The sequence below is a fragment of the Xyrauchen texanus genome, chromosome 35 (genome assembly GCF_025860055.1).
Source record: "Xyrauchen texanus isolate HMW12.3.18 chromosome 35, RBS_HiC_50CHRs, whole genome shotgun sequence".
Lineage (NCBI taxonomy): Eukaryota > Metazoa > Chordata > Actinopteri > Cypriniformes > Catostomidae > Xyrauchen > Xyrauchen texanus.
In genome coordinates, this window is record NC_068310.1 from 26,178,927 (window position 1) to 26,204,868 (window position 25,942).

The 25,942-nt window shown below is 38.7% G+C and overlaps 1 protein-coding gene across 1 annotated transcript in view; it reads left to right on the forward strand.

Moving 5' to 3' along the window:
- LOC127628497 (neural cell adhesion molecule L1-like) overlaps nucleotides 1–25,942 on the forward strand; it is a 72,253-nt gene that overhangs the window by 19,811 nt on the left and 26,500 nt on the right. The window contains exon 2 of the mRNA XM_052105277.1: nucleotides 25,228–25,523. Coding sequence (XP_051961237.1) covers nucleotides 25,391–25,523 — 133 coding nt within the window. The 5' untranslated portion in view covers nucleotides 25,228–25,390. The remainder of the gene's footprint in view (nucleotides 1–25,227; nucleotides 25,524–25,942) is intronic.

Sequence of the window (25,942 nt, forward strand, 5' to 3'; positions counted from 1 at the left end):
GCTTGAGCACTGAAGTGCATAGCCCGATTTTTGCAATCGTGCATCTTTGAACGCACAGAATGTGCATATGCCTGGAATTGTTTGTTCTAATTAGAGGGTCCACAAGGTGACATTATTCACATTTAAACCATTGCTATCCCAAAGAAATGCTAAATGAAGATGTAATGTGTGAGGAGGTCAGGAGATACCTGCATTTGTATAACTCCAGTCTGAAGGAATATAAAGACATGTGTATGAGTCTAGACTCCTGAAGAGAAATAGTCCAATGTCTTATATCTGTCATAGCATGCATGCGCCAACCACTTCTGTATGCGTGCACCGTCAAATGGAGTGTACTTTGACAGGCTCGTCTTCAACTGTATGCAGACACTGAGCATTCGCATCAAGATTGACAGATACTTAGGGGTTAATGGATTATTCAACCATTGTGATCCATACTTGTTGAACAATGCTAAATGCAAATAAACGTATAGCGAATAATATAATTGTGCATAATTAGAATAGCAAAACGAGCCACTTGTCACTTGTTAGAAGCTAGCTAAATTAGATTCCCACATGGATAGGTTGCATGACATGCTGTCATCCTCAAAAGCCTTGAGCTATGCAAGGTAAAAGCATGACCCAGACTTTTTAATCATTGGCTTTGAGGGAATGAAACATTACATTTAAATGTTTCTTTTTTTTTTTTTTTTTTTTATCAATTTAAGGACATGATGGTTTACTTTTGTACAATTTTAGTAATTGTGTTGGGTCACCCATTGATGTCCAATGTTAAATGTGGATCCTGAAGAAAAACGATAGAGTACCACTTGTGCATATGGTTGTTGTTAGATCCATGTGGACATACACTTTTTCTATGGCTTTTCAACTGGTTCTGTAACAGCCAGAAAAGGTCAGTACAGATTTCTCTCTCTCTCTCTCTCTCTCTCTCTCTCTCTCTCTCTCCTGTGTGTGTGTGTCTGTCTCTGTCTCCCCATTTTCCCCTCTGAGTCTCAGCCAGGAATCAGGGCCAACTAGCGCTGTCATCTCTTATCAGCCTGGAGAGAAAGAGAGCCCTGGTCACAGCTGAGTCCCATTCTGCAGTACATAGCCAAAAACAGAGGAGAAGAGAAAGAAAGGACAGAATGGCCCCAGATCCCTGATGCGATTTTGGGGGGAAAAAAAGATTAGAAAATGTAGGATGTAGTCACTATGTGTGTGCATTCTTGTTCACTGGGTATCATTGAGATGTAGTGATGTATATAGAATAAGGACAAATTGAATGCGCTGTGCTGTATCACATTACTACAGAACAAGCCACAGAATATCATCACGAGTGAATTACTTGTGTTTGATCCCAAACATAGTGAAGTGGCATGCCACGCACAGACTTGAACAACTCCGAGGCAGAGCTGGTTGCAAGAGATAACATGTCGCCTTTGATGGGCCCAAATCAGTGTAAGTTGAAAGGGTAAGACTGCTGGCTCTGAAATGGAGTTTGTCAGTACTTTCAAATGGGCATAATTAGATTTGCTGCTGGGGTAAAATCATCATCATCATCATCCCTTAAAAAAAAAAAAAAAAAAAGCAGCATTGCTTATCACCAGCATATGTGTTTTTTGAATGCTGGTACTCACCAGGCTCCCTAACTAGCTTAACCAGAGGAAGACAAATTTGGTCAAACAGCTTCATCAGAAAGACCATGCTGGTTGACTATAATATTTAGGATATAATAGTCCAGCACTAAACCAGCATTAACCAGCCTGAACCAGCATGGAAATGCATGCTGATTTAAGCAAGTCTTTTTTGCAGGGTTGTTGGACAAGGCATTAAAAATCAACTAGCCATGGCCCACATGACTTGTGGGTTTCTGTATAGAAAAGGAGTGCAGAGGAATGGGTTATGTTAATATCTATTTGGTTTAGTGAATAAGACTGTTTGAGATGGATTTACATTATACATTATTACACAGTTGCAACACATGTTTAGGGAAATATGATGGAAACAGTATGTTGTCAGTAAGATGTTAAGCTCTCTTGGTTCTTATTAATAGAACACAGAGTGCAATCTGTTTAAACAAGTGATGGAGGATGTGTGTTTGCATGAGAGTGCATTTTGTTAGAGAGGGATGCTCAGCATTTTAGTGCACAGACCAACAGAAGATGAACAGCCATTATACAGGAAGGGAGAATTGGAAGTTGGAGCTAGAGATTGACTGGATGTATCCAGAACTTAATTAACCAGAACAAATCCTCAACCTAAGATACCTTCAACAGATTACAGTGGATGTTTGGACACTGAGCAGTTGACATCAAAGGGATAATTCACACAAAAATAAAAATTCTATTATTATTTAGTGTTCCAAACCCATATGGCTTTCTTTTGATATGAGTAACACTATATATATATGAATATTGTGGTTCATCGAATCAGTCTATAGTGCCTCACTGTAAAGCTTCAAAAATGCCCCAAAAGTATTGTAAAAGTAGTTTGTGTGACTTGTGTATTATGTTCCAAGTGTTCTGAAGGCATACAATGTCTTTGTGAGAAACAACCCAAAATGAATGCCTCCATTGCGCGCTCATGAGTGCATGAGAGAAGCTCGTTCACAAAATTGATCACAGTGGGTGCCGGCATGTTGTTTCCTAGATTTTCGGTATTCCCTAGGATCAGCCACACTATGCCGACTCGCCAATAAGCACCACCTCCTATCAGACATTTTTTAATCACTCCAGCACGTTTATGTTCCCCTGTGGTGTGTCCGAAAGAGCATTATGTCAGCAGCATGGGAGACCTGGGTTTGGGTCCGGTGTTGAAAATGGGAATTAATTGCATCTTCATAATCTGTGATGAATGCAATTTGAATGTTGCATTTTCTCCTCTAACAGTACATTTTTACTTTAGGTTTATATTTGGGGGTTGGGATGTAACATTTATAAAATACACATTCCTCTTTTATGTATTAGAGCATATACAGCTGAAAAGAACTTCCCAACTTGCTTTTGGCACCCCTCTGTGGACATTACACCCAAAAAGTGGAGCTCACACATGCCCATACGCCCAGTAACACTTACCGCTTAGATCACCGGGGGCACTGTTTCGCATTTCAATAAGTACAGACCAATTTTATCTAAAGAAAGGTCAACCTACTGTTACCTACTATTGAAAATGAAATTTCCAGCATACAAAGAAAATCATACTATACAGGAAATTATTGTAAAAGTGTTATGTTTGAACATTTCATGTCATTATTTAACAACATTGGAAAATAATAACAGAATGACACAATTCTATATATTTAATTTTGTTTTACAACAATTTCAACTCTAACAGTTTTATATGTTCGTTAAAAAAAATTGTTCTTTAAAACAAAAACAATACACAACATTCCAAGTATATTGCTGAAAAATCAGTTCATCATTTCAAATATTCTACGGTTCTTTTGTAATACAGTGCAATATATTTTTCCGTGGCTGTGCTATATTTACTCTTTCTTTCCTAGAGCTTTCTTGTTCCATGTGCAATAATATACAACATCAGTATATGTATCGTACTGCAAAAAGAGATTCAACTGAAAATTGCTATAGTCATGCTGAGTGGTTGGTAGAAGAATATAAGGGGAAATTCCTAAAGAAAAAAAAAAGGTGGCTCAAAAACCAAATATCATGATCGGTTTTCGGCCTAATTGAAACCAGCAAGAATCCTCATAACAAACCAAATGGCATTAATGCTTTTAGTTCACCAGTGTCTAAATTTATTTAAAAGTTTTAAATTTTTGTTTTAACATTGTTCCACTTTGACACATACTCTGAAATAATTCCATTAGGTTAACAGCGCGTATCATGTCATTCCCTTACAAAATATATCAGAACCGCAAAATCCTGTATTATGTATAAACTGCTGAATTTATATGTACTGGGTAAAAAAATAACTTGAAAGGATAGTTCGTCCTAAAATGAAAATTCTGTCATCATTAGCTTACCCTGTTGTTGTTCCAAACCCACTTTCCTTCTGTGGAACTCAGAAGGAGATGTTGGTGTCAGTCACCATTGATTAAGCATCTTTTTCCATACAATGAAAGCAAGTGGTGACTGAGGCTGTCTTTCTGTCTAACATCTTCAATGTTTCCTGAAAGAAAGTCATACAAGTTTGGAACAACATGATGAGAAAATGTTAACAGAATTTTTGGGTTAACTAGCGGTTTAATTTTGAAGTTTGTGACATCTGCGCCACCAGCATCACAATGGAATTGCAAAAATATTGACTGTTTCCCAAGAACTGATTGAAATTCCAGTTTACTCAGCAAATGCATATGATTAAAAATATGAGCATGCAATTTAAGACAGTTTGCTTATTTTTACCCATGTACCACAGCCTAGACATGTATGAAAGCATGTCACGTCAACCATCCATGTGCTGTGGAAAACATGAGGGAAACGAAGTTGTGCCAGGAAGAAGGTTGTGATAGGTAATGAAGAGAGAGAGAAGGGGGGGGTGGAGGAATGGGGGAATGGGCTAGAGTCAGAGGGTTGTCATGGTGATTGGTGTGCTAAAGAAACTAGAAGGCATGTATTGACACCTTGCTTGTTTCACACTGTTATACAGCTGCAGTCCATGCTCCATCCAAGCATGGCACAATAAATAATCGTTCGGTATCTCACTATGGCAACACCTCAGACGTGAACGATTGTGGAAGCACCAATCATCATCACGTCTGTCATGACTGACAGACCAATCACTGCAGCTCTTAGGGAGTCCTACCTCCCCAATATAAACCACAGTTATCTGCTTCATGCCTCATTTGGGATCACAATATTTTCTGATCCCAAAGAAGGGGGAGGTCTCTATCCCATTCTAGATTTACGGTTTCTGAACAAACATCTCAGGAAATAGAAGTTCAAAATGCCCACGCTCAGAAGTCTGTTGCATTCTATTCTTCGCGGAGACTGGTTTACATCAATAGATCTCCAAGACACATATTTTCACATAGACATTGTTCCAGCTCAAGTTTGCTTATCGAGACAAAGTGTGAAATATGGGAAAATACCTTTCGGCCTTTCTCTGGCACCTCAGGTATTTACCAAATACGTGGAGGGGGCTCTGACATTGCTAGGGAATGCGGGTATCAGCTTATCAAGATGATCTACTTGTAGCGCTCCGTCTCAGCAGCAAGCGGAGAGATATACAAACATGTTAGTGATTCATGTTAGAGATATACAAACATTGTTAGTGATTCATTTGGAGATCTTGGGATTCAAAATATATGAAGTGAAGAGCTGTCTAGAGCACTGTCCAGCCCATACAGTTGCAACCGTTTATCATTCACGACCAAGATGAGGGAGAGAAGGTTGAGCGTAGTCGTTGATGACAAAAAAGGACCTGTGGTACTTTTCTCATGCCAGAGAAGAGACAGTGGAGCATCCTCAGATCCCATCATGGGGTGAAATGATGGGCAATGTGCCCCCGGTCCTTCTCTTGCTGTTTGAGGACGTCTTTGTGGGTGAGAGACAAAAAAGCCTTGTCAGATATCCTCGAGGAGGACTTGCGGGAGCTGAAAGAGATCTGTATGATGGCAAGAGGCTACCGTCTCGCCTACCTCTGGTAAAGCAATTCCTCTGGGCCGTCCCTGCCTGTATAGTGGAGATGAGACGTTATTGGGATAAGCCTTTCTCTTACCGAGTGCCAGTAAAAGGGTCCTCGAGGCTCGACGTCCAGGGGATGGGGATATCTGAACCCCCCAAGTGTAATTATCAGTTGCCAATCACCCAGGCCGTCAAGCAGTTTTCTCCTCCATGGAGGAATCACTGTCGGGAAAGGAGCGTTTCACGGCCTCCGTCTTCCATATTTATAAATCTTCAGCACTCGCAGTTTGTGCCCTCAATGCAACGTCCCTCCTGACGGCTTGACAGACCGAGCTGTTAGAGGAGATGGGAAGACAGCTCGACTCCAGATCTCCCAACCCAGCTTTCGGGGAGGAGATCTGTATCATCGCGGATTTAAACTTGCATATGTCACACGGCACAGTTACAAGCTGTGGAAGGAGCATGGGGTTGGCTGTGGTAGGTGAAAGAGCGCTATGGCTGAACTTTTCAGGTTTCTCTGACAAGGAGAAAGTGACATTTTTGGACACTCCCATAGACCCGAAAGCCATGTTCAGCACCACTGTTAAGGCTATACGCCAACAATGCGACCTAAGGAAGGAGAGGCGTTAAAAGAATGTCTCCCGCAAAAACGGCTGGCTCGTCCTTATCAGTTGGATCGGCTTCAGGCCCCCTGGAAAGGAAGGACAGCCTGATTTACAGCCCTCCCGCTCCATGCCGCTTCTGCAACCGGGAAACGTGTCACTGCATCCTAAACCAGGCAATTCAAAGCCAAAACCGTCTTTTGCAGTGGTCACCATGAGACACCGTCCCCCTAATCCCCAGGGACAGATGAAAAGCTGGGCAACCTGATGCTGTTTCTTGGCTAGAGGGGGCGCATGGAGACCGCTCTACGGGTTTCTCTGTCTGGGCCCCCCAAATTGTCAGTGGCTATCTCTCTCCCATGGGGAAACGGATACAGATGCTTGTTGTTGGACAAGTTCGTGGCTTCAAAACAGACTGTTCAGTTTCACTCCCAAATGTGTGCAGAGTGATAGCACAAGTTTCCCAAGTGCCCCCTGAGAATGTTGTTTCCCCTCCACCCACAGAAGCCAGAGGAGCGAGTACTCCACTATTTATTTAATGGTCTGATTCTCACAAGAGTAAATATTTCTTTCTCATTGGCTTATTTGATGTGATTGTGTTTTTTTTTACAATAGCTCTAATCAGTAGCCTCCGGAAGGGTTACAAGTCCACTCCACAAAGGGTATGGCTACATCTTGGGCACTGTTCAAGGGCATTTCAATTCAAGAGATTTGTGCTGTGGCGAGTAGGTCATCTCCCCACACATTTTACAGACTGGATGTCACAGAGCCTTTAGTGGCTCATTCTTTCCTTGAGACGGGAGCGCAGCATACTGTACAAGAAGCATATACACATACACACTTATTACAGTATTCTAAAGCAGATCCATATACTGGTTTACTGTTTTAATTTCTTTTATATTAAAGAAAATGATTAAATACTACTGGTGGGTTCACGTCTGCTTCGGCCAGCGTATCTGCAATACGGAAGTTTTCTAACCCATAGATACCGAACAAGTGTTAGAAAGAGAACTTTAGGTTACTTGCATAACCCCGGTTCTCTGATACCATGAAGTGAGGTATCTCACGGCATCGCCCTCCTTGCGGCTCGCACGGAGAAGAGATATGCAGAGAATGAGGCAGAGGCAGGTAGCGTTGGTTTATTTTGGGGAGGTGGGACTCCCTAAGAGCTGCAGTGATTGGTCTTTCATTCATGAGAAACATGGTGTAATTGGCGCTTCCACAATTGTTCACACCTGAGGCATTCCCATAGTGAGATAACTTCATGTTATCAGAGAACCGGAGTTATGCAAGTAACCTAAAGTTTTATTACACCAGTCTGGTCTCAGGTTAAGCTTGCTCTGCAAACACACTGATATCAGACTGGCTTTGCCAGGAGATGCAGTGTGGAGTATGGCAGGCAGAATGCATTTCACAGCACACTCACCCAATATGACCCCATTTTCTCACTACTCGGACAAAAACATTTGAATGGCAGTCAAATCAGTTCAAACCGATTTCACTTGTCCTCTGTTGTTCATGCAAGTAATTGCTTATGTGTGCACAAGTGTTAGGGATGGGCGGATTGATATCACGTATCTACACCTCTTATATTAAAATATCGAGCTACACCTAATATATATAAAATATCGAAATTAAAGTATTTTTTTTAAACTATATGGATTTTATTACTTAGTAACCATGAATTTGTATGCATGTCAATGAACTGTTGGCAAAGTTTTGTACAATAGGAACCAAGTCTCATAATACTGTATAATAACGCATAGAAAAGAAAAATGCTGTAAATACACATTTTGTTGAAACTGAGTTACGAGGAACTCATACACTATAATCTGTTCTTTTGACAGACGCGACAAAGCTAAAAGCTAAATAGCGACAAAGCTAAATGTGATATTTATTATAATGAGTTTGTTACATTTAAGTTTATTTAAATGAAATGTTTTTAAAAGAATGTTCTCAAATGATTGTGAATAAATGATAAACAAAATCAGATATCTGATAATTAGCAGTTTCGGCTGATTAAATGGTAAAAATTATGGCATGCATATAAAATGTTAAATGACTTTAATTGGCCATTTTATCCTTATAATAAAAGAATATCAATTTAATACAGCTATTGTTATCAGTTTCAGCAATATTTATTAATCTGGATTTGTTTAATGCAAGTATTTAAATTAAAAGTTGTTTAAAGTTTAACAATGCTCTGTAATTGTTGTTCATAAATAATAAACTAAATCAAAAGTCTAATAATTTACAGTTTGTTTCTTCTGTTGTTGGCTTTCAAATATAATGTTAAATGACTGATTGCCCATTTTATCATTAGCGATAACAAAAAAAATCCTTTATCATTTGCTGTGTTATTTATTAAAATAGGGTTCTGTGTTGCATTTTTAAGTATTTACATTAAAAGTAGTTTTTAAGATTGACAATGTTCTGTAATTGTTGTTCATAAATGATGAACGAATGTGATCTTTTGCAGTTTGTTTATTAAATGCTAAAAACGATGGCTTTCAAGTTTCGAATTTGATGTTAAATGACTATAATTGCCAATTTTATTCTTAGAAATTGCAAAAATATCCTTTTTAATACAGCTATTGTCATCCATTTCAGCACAATTGGCCTTGAAATGAGGCCTAAGTGATATCAGATCGGAAGAAAGATTGTATTGTAGAAAGATTGGAAGTGTATTGCCCATTTCTAGTGTGTGTGCATGTGATAACTGCTAAAAGACAGAGATTTCATCTAAACCTGTGTGGCTCGGATGTGATAAATGTATAGAAAAGCATTAGCTCAAGGAGGATGAATATCTCAACTCAATTTCTTTACATAACATCTCCACTTGACCTACACAAACTGCATACAGAGCCTGCAGGCAGCAGTGTCTGTTTACCCAATGCAATATTTCTTTCAGTTTTATTTCCCCTCGCTTCGTTCCCAAGAGGTGCTCTTTTCGATTATAACAGGAGCACTTAGGAGCAAGTGCTACTTTTGCAACTTTTTACAAAGTTAATGGGGCTGGTGGAGAAAGGTTCCTCTAACCTGGTTAATCAGATGATCTGAATGAAGCAGCAAAATGAACATCTGATCATGTGGACAGCACCCTCCCGATAAAAAGCTTTGTTTCTAGGCAAGGCCCGGTCTCTGAATGCAAATCCTGTGGAACACTAAAGCAGTGCTGACCTTGAGCTGTCAATACTTCTCATTTCCATATGAGAGGAGAGCACTAGCAGGGATTTGGTTTAAATCCTTGAATTCCCATACTAATTTCCCATTCACAGAAATAAAGATATTTCAGTGATTTGCCTTTCTAGATAATGAAACAAGTCATGGAGCATCATGAATAATCCAAAGCTGAAATAGCCTCAAAGATCGCTTAATGGACTAATAGACTTGAATAACTGCCTGGCTGAGTGTTTTCATATATTTAGCTTGAGGGGGAAGAACTTTGCATTTACATTTATTTAATTATTTGGCATGCTCTTTAAAGGTGATCTGTGTAAATTTTAGATGTAGAACTACCTTTTGCTATCTTGGCTTATTGTGCAGGGACATCTATAAGTAAGCATTTTTTAGGTTGATTCCTGCAAAAATTGTAAACACTGTGGTTGTACAATTGTAAACATTGCTCTGTTTGTTTGAGCATCACAACCAGCCAGACATAACACTGCACTGTTATATAATTATGTATAACAGTGCAGCCAGAATAATTTTGTAATAAAATACAGTTAAAATGTTAACAAATTTACAGAACAACATGTACATTTTACAGATTAAAACTGTTGTTTTTACGGTATGTTTTACAGTGCAGTACCGTCGTTTATATGATTAAGTGATTAAGTTAATATATTAACCTTCTGAAAAAAATCTGCTTTCCACTTTAGAATGTATTGTCAATCACGTAGTAATTATAGAAGGGATCATAATGACATGAAGTTCATCAATAGGGTCCTTCCAGGAACAAACACCATTAAACATGTAGTGACAGTGCTCAGTGTCACAAACACTAAACACCATCAGGGTAACACATGTGAAATTAAAATTATGCAATAAACATTAAACTACATCATATATAACACAGAACACCCCAATGTATGTGACTGATATTAAAAATAAGAAGAATCAACTATTCCCATAAAATATAATGAAATGTAACGAGCCACGTAGGGAATTATGGGAACACCTGATTACTGTTTTTTTTTTATCGTAATTTTAGCAATTATTTACCTTAAAACTACATGTATTTTCTTTTAACATATATTTTAAACATTTTACGTGTATTTTACGGTAACTACTCATTAACCAATTTATGTTTTTTTTTTTACAGTGATCATTTTTATCCTTAAAATTACAGAATTTTTTTACAGTGATAATGGGATGAGTTTGCAGTGGGACTATCTGTTTGTCGACTAATGGAAGGTTGGGGGAATGTTCAAGAAACCTGTTTGAAAACGGCGATTATTTCAGCAATTCTGTTTTCTGACTCCAGTGACAATTCATCTTTAAGAGTAAAGTATACTGCATTTAAGGTATTCCGATTCAACTCAGTTCAGTTCCATTCTGTTCAGTAAAATTCAGTTCATTCTGTTAATTTGTACAGCTCTTATCACAACACTGATATGGGAATTGAACCCATGACTAGAGGTCTGCATGGACATTAAAGGACCATTCACCCAAAAAAGCTAAATTCTCTTATCATTTACTCTCCCTCATACTTTCTTCAGCAGAGCACAAACAAAGATTTTTAGTAAGAAATTTCAGATCTTTAGGGTCCATACAATGCAAGTGAATGGTGATCAGACCTTTGCAGCTCCAAAAATCACATAAAGGAACATATAAGTAATCCATAAGAACCCAGTGTTTGAATCCATGTCTTCAGAAGCAATATAATAGGTTTGTGTGTGAAATAGAACAATATTTAAATCCCTTTTTACTCTAAAGAAAGTCTTACACATCTGGGATGGCGTGAGGTTGAGTAAATGATGAGAGAATATTCATTTTTCAAGTTAAAGCCTGAGACTGTGTGAGCGACCCAACCAGACCAAAACCGTCAAATTCTAACAACAAACTCAACTCAAACTCAAAATTTCTCACTTGCTTTATAAGTTCTTCTCAAAGTGAGCACATTTCTTGCAGTTGTCTATTTTATTTAAGCATTGTAGGCATATTGTTATAGTAACAGTAAACATACACTTTTAACAGGGCACAGCGACCCTTCAGCACAAGAACTATCTGGAAACTATCTGTGTAACAGTGTAAGTGTCACATGAAGTCCTTTTGCAACCTGAACTAGCAACCTAAGAACATCTATGCGACACCTGGGCTAAAAAAGCTAAACGCAGTGGGACGAAAGTAACAGATTGCAGGTGTTTTTAAGATCTTTTAGCATGACTCCGTGTCTAAAGATATTGCAGTCCTATGCGAGACGCCACAAAACAGCGAGACAGCGAGGTGCCACGGACAAAGATGTCTGTCCAGTGCATGTTACATAGAAAAACTATTGAAAAACAGTTCAAAACATGTTCGTTATGTACAGCCCCTAACTCTGTGCATGAGAGCATGTGTGCATATAAATTATCAAAATTATCAACAGAAGAATACATTTTTTCATTAATTTCAAACTCAAACCGGACCCTATAATAACCAAAGTTATTCTTGAAAACTAACCCAAACCCATCCCGATCCCAAATATTTGTTAGGTTCCGTCATGCGTGGGTTAGGTAGCAGAAATCTACCAATGACGTTAGTGTTTTAGCACATCCTCTACCAGTTCAGCTATTGTGAAAGACTTGTAACTGCCGTGATCTGTGATGGTAATGTGTGTTTTGTGGTGTAATGTCAGAGCTGACAGTGTAAAGGGGCTTTCCATCAATCTGTGAATGATGAGGGTGTCGGGTGCGTGTGCACTGTCCCCTGGGGAGTGCCTGAACATGGCCCCTGTGTGTCACACAACCCCTCGACAGCTGTGCTCCCCCTGTACTCTCCACTTATCACTGAGCCCAAGGGACCTCTAACACCTCCACGCACACTCATGCACACTTACTGACAGCCAGTACCCCGTCTCCATCATACAGAAGCCCTTAGATTATGAGCCAGCTACAGCATGCGGTATGCTAATGATATGCTTCCATACAATTGTGTGGTCCAGACCTTATTAAAGGCCTAATTGAGCTGCTGTGCTTTGAGATGTGCTGGGTTTAATTATCCTCTGTGTTGGGTTGCTGTGACTTGCTGTTTGCCATAGACAAATGTTATTGTTCTTTGTTTAATTATGTTTTTCTGTTTTTAACAATGTTGTAGACTTTACTGTTGTTATATGAAAATATCACTGCGTTATAGCATTTTTATGTTATGCATCTAGTTTACCAATCGGCTTGCTTGTGTGGCTGTATTTCGGTAGTTCTACATTAACAATTATGCATTTTGCAGACAATTTTATCGAAAGTGACTTTACAGTGCATTCAAGGTACACATTTTATTAGTATGCATGTATCCTGGGAATTTAAATTTTGGTAATATTTTACAGTAAGGTTCCATTCGTTAGCATTAGTAAATGCATGGCAAATACAATTGTTTACTGTTAGTTCATGTTAGTTCATAGTGCATTAACAAATACAACTTTTGATTTTTAAAATGTATTAGTATATGTTAAAATTAACAAACGTTTTGTATAAGCTGTTAAAGTATTGTTCATTGTTAGTTCATGTTAACTAAAATTGTGGACTAAAAATGGAACCTTATTGTAAAGTGGTACTTAATTTTTTTTTTAATATGGGTTAGAACATATCACACTGCATACTGTTGTACTTGTTGTCATTTGTTTTGATATGTTTTGTCCATGTTTTTTATCTTGGATGCTGAACACGTTCTTGCATTAAGATAAATACTGGAAAATAACTGGGGTGTCTAGAGACACATTTTTAAAATATCTTTTAACTTGACACAGCATCTAAAAATGCTGCGTTCCTGTGCAAGACACTGAAAAAACAGCTAAAAGAAAAAAGGGTCAAAAACTAGTGCATAGTTGCATTGAAATAAAATGGAAAAACATAGAAAAATAAATTTGGTGTGAACGACCCTTTAGTCAGTCTCTTGTCTAAATTGTTCTGTTGCCTTGTGTGTATATTTTTAATATATTTTATATAAAGCTCTGTTGTATTGGCTTGTTGCATGGGTCAAATGCCCCACTGCGGGTCTGTCAGTGTAGAACAAGTAGTGTCTACCCTAACTGTCTGCAGTAGAGCACTTGAGACAGCTCCTCTAAACGTCCTCACCTGTCTCATCTGCTCAAACCTGACCCTTTGACGGCCCTTGAGAACAGCAATCCAGCATCAAGACTCAAGTCAGGTGGAAAGCATCAAGTTGTATTTTAAAAGTGAAAAATCAAAAGAGAATTTAGACAATCAATAGTTACTAGATACTCGGGCATGAAAGTGACCGTGCCTCAAAAAGCGGTGCAAGGGGGAAGGGAGAAAGAAGGTCAGTGCTAATGGGTTTTCCGCTTAATTTCATAATCTTATGATTGCTGCATTTACTGGAGCTAATATTGACTCAGTGTTGCCTTTTATGAGTTTAGGTCCCCCCTCCCCATAGCTAAAGTATAGACTTGCATCTGTCCTATGCTAGCATATTACTCCACAAGCTCTTTAAGCAACAATTGTCATATTAATTACATCTTTACTGTAGAATATCTCCATGTCTTTAGAGATTAGCTGTCGTTGTTGACGTGGCTTGTCGGAATGGGGTGAAATTTGTAATTGGGTGATCGGCCAAGTGTGCATGTCATGCATCATCCCAAAGCACCAGAGGTGTTACTTTTAATGAACGCTGGTGTTCCACAGGCTTAGTATGTCATTGCGGCTAACACTAACAAAGTGAGCGTGGCCCATTTAGGTGCCAGTGAATCTGTAGGTGTTGGTTCCAAACAAATGAAGCGCCTTCATGTAAGCTTTTGACATCAGTTTGCTGTACAATTATCCAGTTTGGATCTGCAACTGCAATAGATATTGAGCAGATTGTCTTGATAACCTGAGGCTACTAACAGGGTCCGAAATTAACACCCACCAAGCACCAAATTTGGAAAATTGTCTTTGGCGAGTAAATAAAGCGGCAATGCGTGCCATTTTGTAGGTAACATTATGAGGAACCAAAACCTATACATGGTTTGAATTGAACTGTAATTACAATAGTCTGAACCTCACTAATGTAATTGACATGATCGAGTCAAATCAAAGACAAAACTTTCTGCTAAGCAGCTAGTGTTGAGTATGGAGTGGTGGTGGTGTAGTGGGCTAAAGTGGGCTAACGCACATAACTGTTAATCAGAAGGTTGTTGGTTCGATCCCCACAGCCACCACCATTGTGTCCTTGGGCAATTCATGAGACCGGGTTGGATTAGTTTTTTTTAAAGATTACCCTAATGCAAAATTCAGATTCATGGCCAATAGGAATTTTTATCAATTCACTTGCCTTTGGTAGGACAATAAGTTAATTTTGGATCCTTTTAACAGATAGTCCTAATGCTTCCATGTGATTTGTTAGTAAAATTAGCTTACTTGACCTTGTATGTATGTCCATTAACAAACCAAAAGACTCTCCAGCTAAGCCAAATGGAGCTACACATGTTGCTGTCGTCTGGATAAAAATTGCAACTCCCTAGTGATACCCTAGTTAATTTTCCCTAAACGTCGTCACATTTTCCAGACACCATGTTCCCACATTTCTCATGCTCTCTTTGTACAACCATCTGTTTAATTTTTAATATCATCATTCAATCAGAATCTGCTTTGATCTTGATCCATCTCTGTCCCTCCCTCCATCTCTCCTCTTTCCCATCCCCCTCAAGCCCTGTTGGAAACATCTATACCCCCTTTTCCACCTTGCTCATCTTAATGAACACACTTCCTTACTTGAATTATTCACAGCTTCTTTGATTCTCTGTTTTTGATTGTCCTAAGAGAAACAAATAAATAAACAAACAAACCTGACTGCTGCTTCCTTTAGGAACACAGAAAAAGACTATTTTCCTGGATTGCTTGACATCATGTTGACTTTGAGTGCATTCGAGATTATTGTCTTGCAAACATGAGATTTGTGTCTTCTGTGTGTGTGCAAGAAGCATCCAGCATGCAAGTGTGTTACAAACCTCCGAGCTTGATCATGTTTCCAAGCTTTGTTTTCGTGTGCGTTTATGCGTGCATGTGTGTGTGTGTGCACGTGAATAACTGAATTTGTATGTCCATGTATGGAGAAGATGCTTTGGAGACCCCGTAGCCATGGCAACGTGGATGGAGCGAGTGGGCGGTGGACCATTTGACAACCTTTTATTTTCAACAGTTTTCTGTCTCTGATATTAATCCTTAACCCAGATGTGAGTGAGAAAGCAAGAATGAAACTTAAAAATAAAATAGATTATCACGCATGAGTGGATGTTTTTAGTAAGTGAGAAGCATGAGAATTATGATAAAAGCTCATCCTCAAACATTAGATTCTTGTGTTGTACATTTTATATGTATGCATGCTTCCTGGGAATCGAACCCATGGCCTTGCTGTTGCTAGTCAACTCTATAATTTGGGCTACAGGACAAATAACACAGACTTTAACGTCAAGTTAAACATTTTAAATTATGAATATTGGAGTGAAATATAGAGTAAACATATATATTTATTTTATTTTGCTATTTTTTTGTCACTTTTTTTAGCTTTTTGCAGTGTACTTAATTAGTCCTGCTGTGTGACAAATTAATATACAAGTATGAATCTGAACTAGTGTTTTTAGAAAGTAATGCATACAATATTTCTTTTTTTGGGGGGGGGGCACTAGTGTTCTTTGGATGACCAGACTCAGTGTTGCGCAAACATTCCATCTGAACGGATTTTACATACAGGTCAGTTGTCAGGTGGGTAGTTCTGTTCTCTGCTCTCCGGTGCTGTCGGCACACATCAGGGGCCTTTATGAAGATGCAGAGACACATCCACGCATGGGGACCCTGGGGTAAATGGCATATGATGTCAAGTCAATAAAGCACGAAATATCGCCTGAAGTCAGCAATATAGTGATCTCTGTGTACTTTAAAACTGTCCAAAGCCAGGCGAAGTGGAGTGTGCATATGTCCATATCAGAAGAGGGGGTGAAAAAAGCAGTCTCAGCAGTTCCAAACAGCATAAATGGTGCCTTCGACGAACAATCACGGTAGCCATACTGTAAGGTCGTTCCAAACAGTATTTCCAATAAAATAATTATATAAAACGTGAGTTGTGGGCAGCATCAATAAAGGGTGTCCTTTTGTGTGTTTTTTTTTTAATGTTTTTAATTAAAATGATCTGTAGAAGGTACAGCTAAATCAAGTGGACTGATCAAATTTAGGCATGTGGATGGATGATCCATAATTATCAAACATGCTAATTCTATAATATACTGTATAGTATAAGTACCAATGCTTTTCAGTTGAAATAAGAATGCCTCTTTTGGCTTTTTGAATTCTCAGTTTTTTCTTACTGCGCACACACTTCATCACATGAAATGAAAAGACAGTCATTGCATGGTCTCAGTAGATTATTGACTATTTATTAGGGAGCAATAATTGCTGCTTTCACTACTTTCGCTTAGCTGTAATGAGATCAAGTTAATCTTTAATCTAGCATGCACCCTATTGTGTGGAGCTTGTCTGCTTGGATCAGAGATGATCATTATTTTTGTTCTACCTCTCATTACAGATTTAACCCCTTACTTTATCTGTAACAGATTCATGCAGAAGAGATGCTGATTTTTATTCATTGAATGGTGAACACTTTAGTGTGCTGCACTACACAGAGAGTCTGGAGTCTGGCCCCATACCAAATATATGGTGAACAAACCGGTATGAATTATGAATTTAGGTGAATTCAGGGCAAATTGTACCAACTTGGAAGGCCAGGCTATAAATAATTTACCCTGCAGGGGGTCTCTGCAAATTACAAGCCCCCCTCTGCATCTCCTTGTCTTCTGCCACTCCCTCTTTTTCCCCATTACCTTCAGTCACCTATCTCTACCCTCCTCTACCTCCTCCTTTCCTGTCCCTCTCTCTTTCTGTCTCTGTCCTCAAGATCTGTTTCTTTTCCTGTCTGTCTCTCCCAGTTGCACTGCGTTCCAGACAGACAGACCCTCGGGGAGGTCTTGAGGGGTGGAGGGCAAGCGTGTATTCATTTATTTCCCCCCTCCATCTCTCTCTCCTCCAGTCGCTGACACATATCTTCACAGTTGGAGGTGGTAAATATTTAAAGAGAAGGCATAACAGAACCCGGCCCTTATAAGATGACTTTCACTGGATAAACACTCTTGTGGTTTTATCAGCTTCTGTTTTTATCTGAATTTGAAAATGTGAGAATACTACATTAAATGACAAGAAACAGATAACAGCCATTTATAACTTTACATGATTAAATATACAGCCATAGATGCATTCAGCCTATATTTTTACCCCTGCTGTCAATGACCCTATCAGAACAGACCTACATTTTGGGTCACGACAGCTAAATCCACTGATACTACAAGGTCTCCTATTGCTTTTGTGTGTACTCATTATTTAAAAATATCTGTAAATGCATTAAAATGTGTTCCATCTTTGTAATGCGCATGAGGACACTCCAAAGCCAAAGTCATTTAGCTAAGGATTTACTTTGTAAACCCTCAGAAAATCGTGCCAGTTTCCTATTGTAGAATACTAGAGGCGCTACAAATACCCCCTTCACCCAAATCTAGAGTAAAACAGCAGATTATCAGTTCATAAACACTTACATTTTGCATTGTTCCTCACACAATTCTACATATATTATGACATCAGAACACTTTAACTGAAGCATATGACTTATAAGGAAATACAATTTAACGTTTTCATGAAAAGATCCACTACATTTACAAGCTTGTTCGAGTGTAATCAAATTGCACGGTAGACTAATTGATAGAGTGTTGCAATTGTGATGCAAAAGACTTGGGTAAAAATCCTGAAACTGAGTCAACACATGAGTCAAATGTGTCATAGAAGAACCACAAACTAACATGGTTGCTTCAGCAGTAGGGTTGGGCGATAGGACGATGTTATCGGATATTGATAATATCTTACAAAGATCTCGATGCCGATTGCAACACTCATTGACAGACAATGATGGACAATATCGGGAAATGGCAAAACCATGGATCTGGGAAATAGTTGAGAGGCATGTCTCATTGAACAAGTGCATGTAAAGAGTTATCACTCTGTTTCATTCATCTGAAAACTGTTTGAGAGTATAATTTCATCTATCAGAATGCTGCAAAGGATCTCTGATCATCTCAGGAGGTGCTGTGAGTTTAGTTTGCTTCATTTCCAAGGACCAGTTTGTGGTTAGCATGCATTGTGAACACAACTCTGCATGTTTAGTAATGTATATCTTTGTATTAAAGAAACAAAGATGAAAGTGATTAAATCATAAAGCAATACAAGACACATTCACCTTGAACCTAAAATTGAGTTCTATTTTATTTTCTTTAGACAGCATTAACTGTATTAACAAACCACAATACAAACACAAATTCAATAAGAACACATATTTGGCAGCATTATATTGGGAATACAAGGGAAATTTATTAGGCTTTATCATTATGATTATTATTATGTTTACATTTATAATTGTCTTAAGTTCTTAATCTGTTGGCTATTAGTAATTTTCCACCTGTTGTTGTTGACGGATGCTTGTGTGAAGGCAAATGGAGCCGTTGGAGACGGTAAATGTTTGGATTTGGGGAGGTGGTTAAAGTTTTTTTTCATCTTTTATTTGATTGCTTTTTTGTTTAAAGTACAATCTGAATTTAGAAATGTCTTATGTTTTTCATGTTTCAATAAATGAATAAAAATGTTAAAGCAAAATCAATAAAAGCAAAAACATTCACTGACCTTCGGCAGGGGGGTTGACGATATAACATATATCGCAATATTTTTAAGGCAGTTATCGATAAAATAATTTACAATTAAATTTTTCATCTCACATTTGTTTTTAATGACACAGTAGGTTAGGTATTGTTTAGGGTTGGAAGGTAGGTTTTGTTTATATAAAACTCAATATTCCCTTATAACCTCATCTGTTTGGGAGATGATTCAACTCGCTTTTAGTGCCCCTCAGTGGACATTTCGCCTTGGAACTGCCGTGATACATGTAATGAACCAGGTAATATCATTTTGCCAAAAAAGTGTCTCAGCCACGTTATTTTTCATGAGGAAAGGCTCAAATTAGGATGAATTACATTAAATGTTTTAAAACATTTGTATTGTCCACACCAATACATTTTCTGTTAAAATGCATTAGGCCTCTCATCCACGTAGGAATGTTATTTTCCTCCACCGAAAACTTTTAAAAGCATAAAAGGGAAAACCTATTAGTGTAGACATGGCTTTGACAACAAGCCACTGATTTTGATTTAATCTGACATTATCATTATCAAGAAACTGCACAGTGCTTTCTCAGCAGCATTCTCTACATCTGAAAAATGCTTGTCTAAAGAACGAATGGTCAATTATCCCAGTTGTTGTAGTTCCAAAGTACAACTTCACTGTACTGAGACTTCAACAATGTTATTCACCTTATTCAGCCCTTATTGTCAGAATTTTGTCAGCTAATTTCCTGTTTGTATTAAAGCTACCAAGAAGATTCAATCCAAATGGATTACGTGTGGGAGCACAAAGTATTTTTCACCAAGAGTTGATGGAGTGAGTCTACAGCACACCTTTACGTTGTGAAAATGCTCGTGAGGTATTTTTTTCTGTCACTCTAAAAAAAAAAAAAAAAACGTTTTACCAACACCGACGGAGGTTAATTGCACATGGCAAATCACATTCAGCCAGCTATGACATACTGAACTTTTTCATAATATAAGCGTTTAATTGTTGTACGTGTAATTATGCTTAATTTTTAGGTTTCAACTTAATTTGTGTTAAAATGTGTAGTTGATATGAAATTTCCAACAGTGACAGCTCATATTATTATACATGCAAGTTCATAACATTAAAGAAAATTGTACTTTTTAAAATGAATTTTTAGAGGCTTAAATGTGATTTAAAACAGTTGAAAATGTAATAAAAAATGAAACATACCGTTTCACATCGTGTGTGTGGGAATATTGTGTCACCCCCTCTCCTCGTCCTGGTTTAACGCTCTAAAAATCTACTCACCTTAACAATACCACAATGGGTGAATGACAAAAAAAGATAGCATGAGTGTCGTACAGAGATATTTTTAATGACTTCGTGTTGTCTCTTGGAGTTTCATGAGCACAGAGGCACATCAGTACATCCACAGCTTGAAGCTCTTGTGTGTTTATTAAGTACTCTTGCTTTAAAATCGTTGTTGTGACATCCCCTGAAAACTTTAAAATACTCATGATAGCTTTTGACAACTTGACAACTAATTACACTTTGACACCAATGGAAGTTCAGAGACAATACTTTCAAGATGGCTGCGCGCTAGTTTCTCTGGCGCATAAGGTGAATACAGACTCTTGATTCATATTGCACACTTTCCAATGGGAGGATAGTAGTGTTACTTGGGCATATTAAATTTATGAACAGATAACCTCAGGATCAAGACCAAGATGGAATCTTCCAAGATTCCACCCTTATCTAGCTAACATGATAGGAATACAGATGCCAGGATTAGTAGAAATTTAGCTTCCAGCTTCTGAAGTGCATTGGTCAGCAAGATGGTCTGCCAAAGCTTGTACCATACCCCACAGAGTACAATGAGAATTTCAGTTTTCCCATTATTAAATGTTAGTTTATCCAAGAATTGACACACACACACAAAGTTAGGCAGAATGTTAGCTTCTGTCATAATTCGCTTTCATTGTATGGAGAAAAGATGCACTCAGATGAAATCAATAACTGTGTCCCAAACGACTACACTTACAAAATATACTATGCACTCAGCCATATAGTGTATACATGTTTCATCCCAAATTGAACAGTACATTTTTACTACATGGAAGCATTTGCTGTTTAACAGCTGACGGAAGTGACGTTTCAAATGCACGTGATGTGTTGACGCTAGCTTTAAGACATTAGCCAACATCAGTTCAAAACTTGTATCTAAAACAAGTACAAATTCACAGCTAGAGCTCGGGGTAAAGCATTAAACTCACATTTGTGAGGTGCTGTATTGACTGATGTTTTGCCAGCTGCTATATTCTTCATTGTACAACTGTTTTGTCATACCAGCAGGGCAGCCAGGTAACTCCGCCCCTTCCGCTATCTACGGCAAACTGCATGCGCTGAGTGCATGAATTCCACACTCCTATTTGAAGGTTAAAATAATGCCTCATCCGGATACTTAAAGTACACTTCTTCATGCTGCATGTTCAGTGTTAACAGCCCAATATCTCCATTAGTATGTAATGTCAGCGATTTCATTTTTGGGTTAAATATTCCTGTAATGCACTTAAAGGACAATAAATCTTTTCTTTTCCCCAAAATCTCACATTTTGAAGCCTTAAATCATGTTATGCTTTCATTTTAGATATAAAGACTGTTATCCATTAACTATTGATGTGATACCGTGGATAACAGCAACTTTCTGAGATGATATAATTCACATTTCCGCTAATAATCTAAGCAGTTTATGCTGTGAGTTAAGTGGCGTGCTCCATTTCGCAAAGATAATTTAGTTATTTTTCAAAAGTCTTGATATTACTATGTTTATGTGGAATGGTACATCAGTTCTCTAAGGGCCTAAAAGCATAGCATTGTTTTTTATCTCATTGTATGGACATCTGTTCTGTGGAAAATACATTTTTCGCCATTGGTACATTGCAGCTGCAGGACATCAATGATGTTTAGTCTCATGACCATAGGTAATGAGGCAGGTGACAGGATTAGATGCTATCAACAGCTGCACAATAGTGCAGAGAGACCTAAAGCCCTGACTGTTGGCAATCTCATTCACATCAGCAGTAGTAGACATGCACGCTGCTATAGATACAGTTCTTATCAGCATGTTTGGGGTTGAAGCAGTGTTTGCCTAAAGCAAGGGCACTCTCGCCCAATTCTCCACCCTCAAACCCCTCCTTTCCTCTACTGTTCTCTGCCAGCCAAGCCATGCTTGGATTGGTGTCCTAGTAACCGGCTGCTGTTTGATCACACGTTACTTGGCAATGATTTGATTGGCGGCTTGCTCCCTGAGGAGCAGATTTTTGACCGAGCTAATCGCTCTTCTCTCAGCATCACTCAGTTCCAATGAACTCCGATAACGGCCAACACCCTTGTCTTCTACCATTCGGCCCAGTGTGTTTCGGCTCAATTCATCCTCATTTGATGGCATTTGTTAAAGGCCAATGGAAGCTCACCAGCCTGTAATTGGGTACTCACACAGCCCTGCCCCCTCTGATCTGTTTGTACTAATATCTCAGAGCCAGCACAGCACACAGACGAGAGGATGAGAGGAGAGGAAAGGTGACTGATTGATTGGGCAGCTGTGTGATTTAATGGAGGAAGGGATTACTGTCTCGGCTGTCATCTTCTATCACCCCTTCCCCTACTTTTCCTCTCTTTTCTTCTCTCCTCTAATTCTGTCTTTCACAATGAGGCTTTGAGGCCACTGGACTGACAGGAGTTGACGGTGTTTAATGAGCCTAGTAATCCAAGATTGAGGTCCTACACCAATATTATGTGTATGATCTTCCATACGTAACCTGTAAGTACCGTTGTGTAGGCTCAAATGCTGACTCAAAACCTATAGAAGCTAAAATAAATTAAATACATTGTCAGTTAAGCCTCTACATACTTGTCTGAAAGAGGTTTCCAACTCTGTCCGTAGTGTTTTCATCCTTGTTGAAAATACCAGCATGTTGGGTTCCCCACTAGGCTTCAAAACTAGCATATACAGCAAGATTTTCTTAGTCAACCAGCTTCACAAGACCAGCATTTTTTGCTGGTGAATCAGGGCTGGATTAGGGACTTGGCAAGTCAGGCCAGTGCACCGGGCCTCAAAAAAGATCTTGCAGCCAGAGATCTTCACTTTGGCCCTCTGGTTCCTTAACATACAGTACACTTATGAATGGGAGAAATCATAATGCTGAAGATGGTGGTTCTAGGAATGGAAGTCCCATCTTACAGTCGATAATGCCCATGCGCATCGGCTGGACCAGCCTTAAAATGTGTGTGTGATCTATATGATATGATACAATTGTTGTCATATTTTATTGCTGATTTGAAATGTTATTTGCTCATAGTCTTGACCAACGGTTTTGGAGATTTTAGCCTTTGCCATTCGAGTAGATTGGAGCTGTACTCCATAGAAAATAGCATCCTGGAGTCCTGACTTGCCTTAAAGGAACTTTGCCATGATCCAGCAATGTGGTGAAAAGCATTGTATGTGTGCCAACTAGACCAGTATTATATATATATATATACTAACCAGCATATATCAGTGTGGAACAGCATTGAAATGTCTGCTGGTCTGAGCTAGTTCTTTGTGTGTGTGTGTGTGTGTGTGTGTGTGTGTGTGTGTTTGTGTGTGTGTGAGCGTGTATTTATCACTTTGTGGGGACCAAATGTCCCCATAAGGATAGTAAAACCCGAAATGTTTGACCTTGTGGGGACATTTTGTCGGTCCCCATGAGGAAAACAGCTTATAAATCATACTAAATTATGTTTTTTGAAAATGTAAAAATGCAGAAAGTTTTCTGTGAGGGTTAGGTTTAGGGGTAGGGTTAGGTTTAGGGGATAGAATATAAAGTTTGTACAGTATAAAAACCATTATGTCTATGGAAAGTCCCCATAAAACATGGAAACACAACATGTGTGTGTGTGTGTGTGTGTGTGTGTGTGTGTGTGTGTGCGCTTGCGTGCACATGTCTGGCTGAATGAAAGATTGTATTTTACTCCAACCTTTCCCTCCTCTCCAAGGTTACTCAGCGGCAGGGTTTGGCACCATAAGATTACAGCGGTGCCCAGCTAAAGATATGCATAGCTGCCATCTGCTTTCAAATAGGCTGTACCCAAGCCAACGAAAATTTCCTCATTTAATTTTTTCCATTCTCTTCTTGGAGTAATCAGTGGAAGTCCTATTGTACAGTAGTGTGATCAAGGCAGATGAATAAAAAAAAAAAAAAGAAGTTTGATCCAGTGATAGTACTGAGAAATGGAGCCACACATGCAGGCCTTTGTGGTATAATTTGGCAGGCCCATGTACAGAAGTAGTCCTCCTGCAGAGCAGCTTCTAATCCTATAGAGTGAGTGATCCCTGCTGTAATAGATGCTTATATTCATGCTCTTATAGAAGTCCTTGAAAAAATCCTCAAGACCCAGCCAGGATTTTTACATCTTTTTTCCATACACAGGCCTCCATTCACCATTATATACTGTATTAATGACTATGACCATCAGTCTTTTCTATGAGAGATCCAGGAAATGCATTGAGTAAATTGTTTTATGAGATGACACATTTGTTCTGTGATGTTGAAAAGGACGCTTGCCAGTTTGTTTGGTTTCTGCTTGTTTGTAGGCAGTATGGAAACTTTACATACAGTATAGATATCATCTGCTATTCAGTATTAAGTTATTATACATTAGCGACTCAAACTGTTGGCCTTTTCCCTATTTTAACAAGGCATAACCACTGAAATATAAACAAATGCATTTACACTAAAGCAGCAATCTAGATTTGTACACGCTTGAAGTGCCATTGGTCATTAAATATTTGGTAACACTTTAGAATACTATTAACTAATAGCAAAGCATTATTCTAAAGCAGGGATTTTCAAATTGGGGGGTGCAAGTGTAAATGTCATGGCACATGAATATGGTAATCATTCAGTATCGTGTATATATCAAAGTACCATGGTTTTACCCCATCCATTATCATCATCATGGTACCTCCACAGTATTGGTAATTTGGAGGACACTGTCCCTCACTCCACCATTTTACTCTCTCTACCTCTCACTCTTTTGTCTCTTACCTCTCCGTCTCCCTCTATCCTGAGCCACGTGGAGGTCTAATTCATTTTTCTCTCCCCCAATATATGTGGGTCTCCTCCCTCACTCCCCCTCTCTCTTCTCTTGCAGTGAGAGTACGACAGGAGGGAGTGGACCTGTAAGAGACTTAGTAGAAGAAACAGAGTGAGTGAGAGAGCAGCAGAGGAGGAGGTAGATTGGAGGTCTGCTTTTCTCTGAGTGAGATTATCCAAGATTTTCCTACCGGTTGTGTTTGTGCCTGGAAGCAGGTGCAATGCCTGCCACGTCACAAGAGCAGGTGGGCAGCAGGGGGCGATGTGCACCTCTCCTGCTGCCTCTGCTCTCTCTCCTCCTGCTGTTCCTCGCTCCCAAACCTGGGCAAGCCACCATCAACATCCCATCTAAATGTGAGTACAGGATTTTACAATGCATGAAATATGTACACTACCAATCAAAAGAATGGACACACCTAGTCTTTTTTTATTATTATTGGCATTTTCCGGATTTTAGAACAATATTGAAGTCACAAAACTGAAAAAAATATTAATGGAAATAAGGGAATTATGCAGTGAACTATTAATGTCAAACAAATCCAGACTATCTCAAACTATATTTTAGCTTCTTTAAAGTAGCCAAGTTTTGCCTAGATTGCAGTTCTTTTTGCACACTAGTCTAGGCATTCTTTCAGCCAACTTCATGAGGTATCCAAACTGGGATGATTTAGTTCCCAAATACGCTAGCCACTTGTTTGGCTGCTGCTCCTTCCATCTCTTGTCTTACTCGTCCATTAAAATAAATTAATAATAATAATAATTTTAGTTTTGAA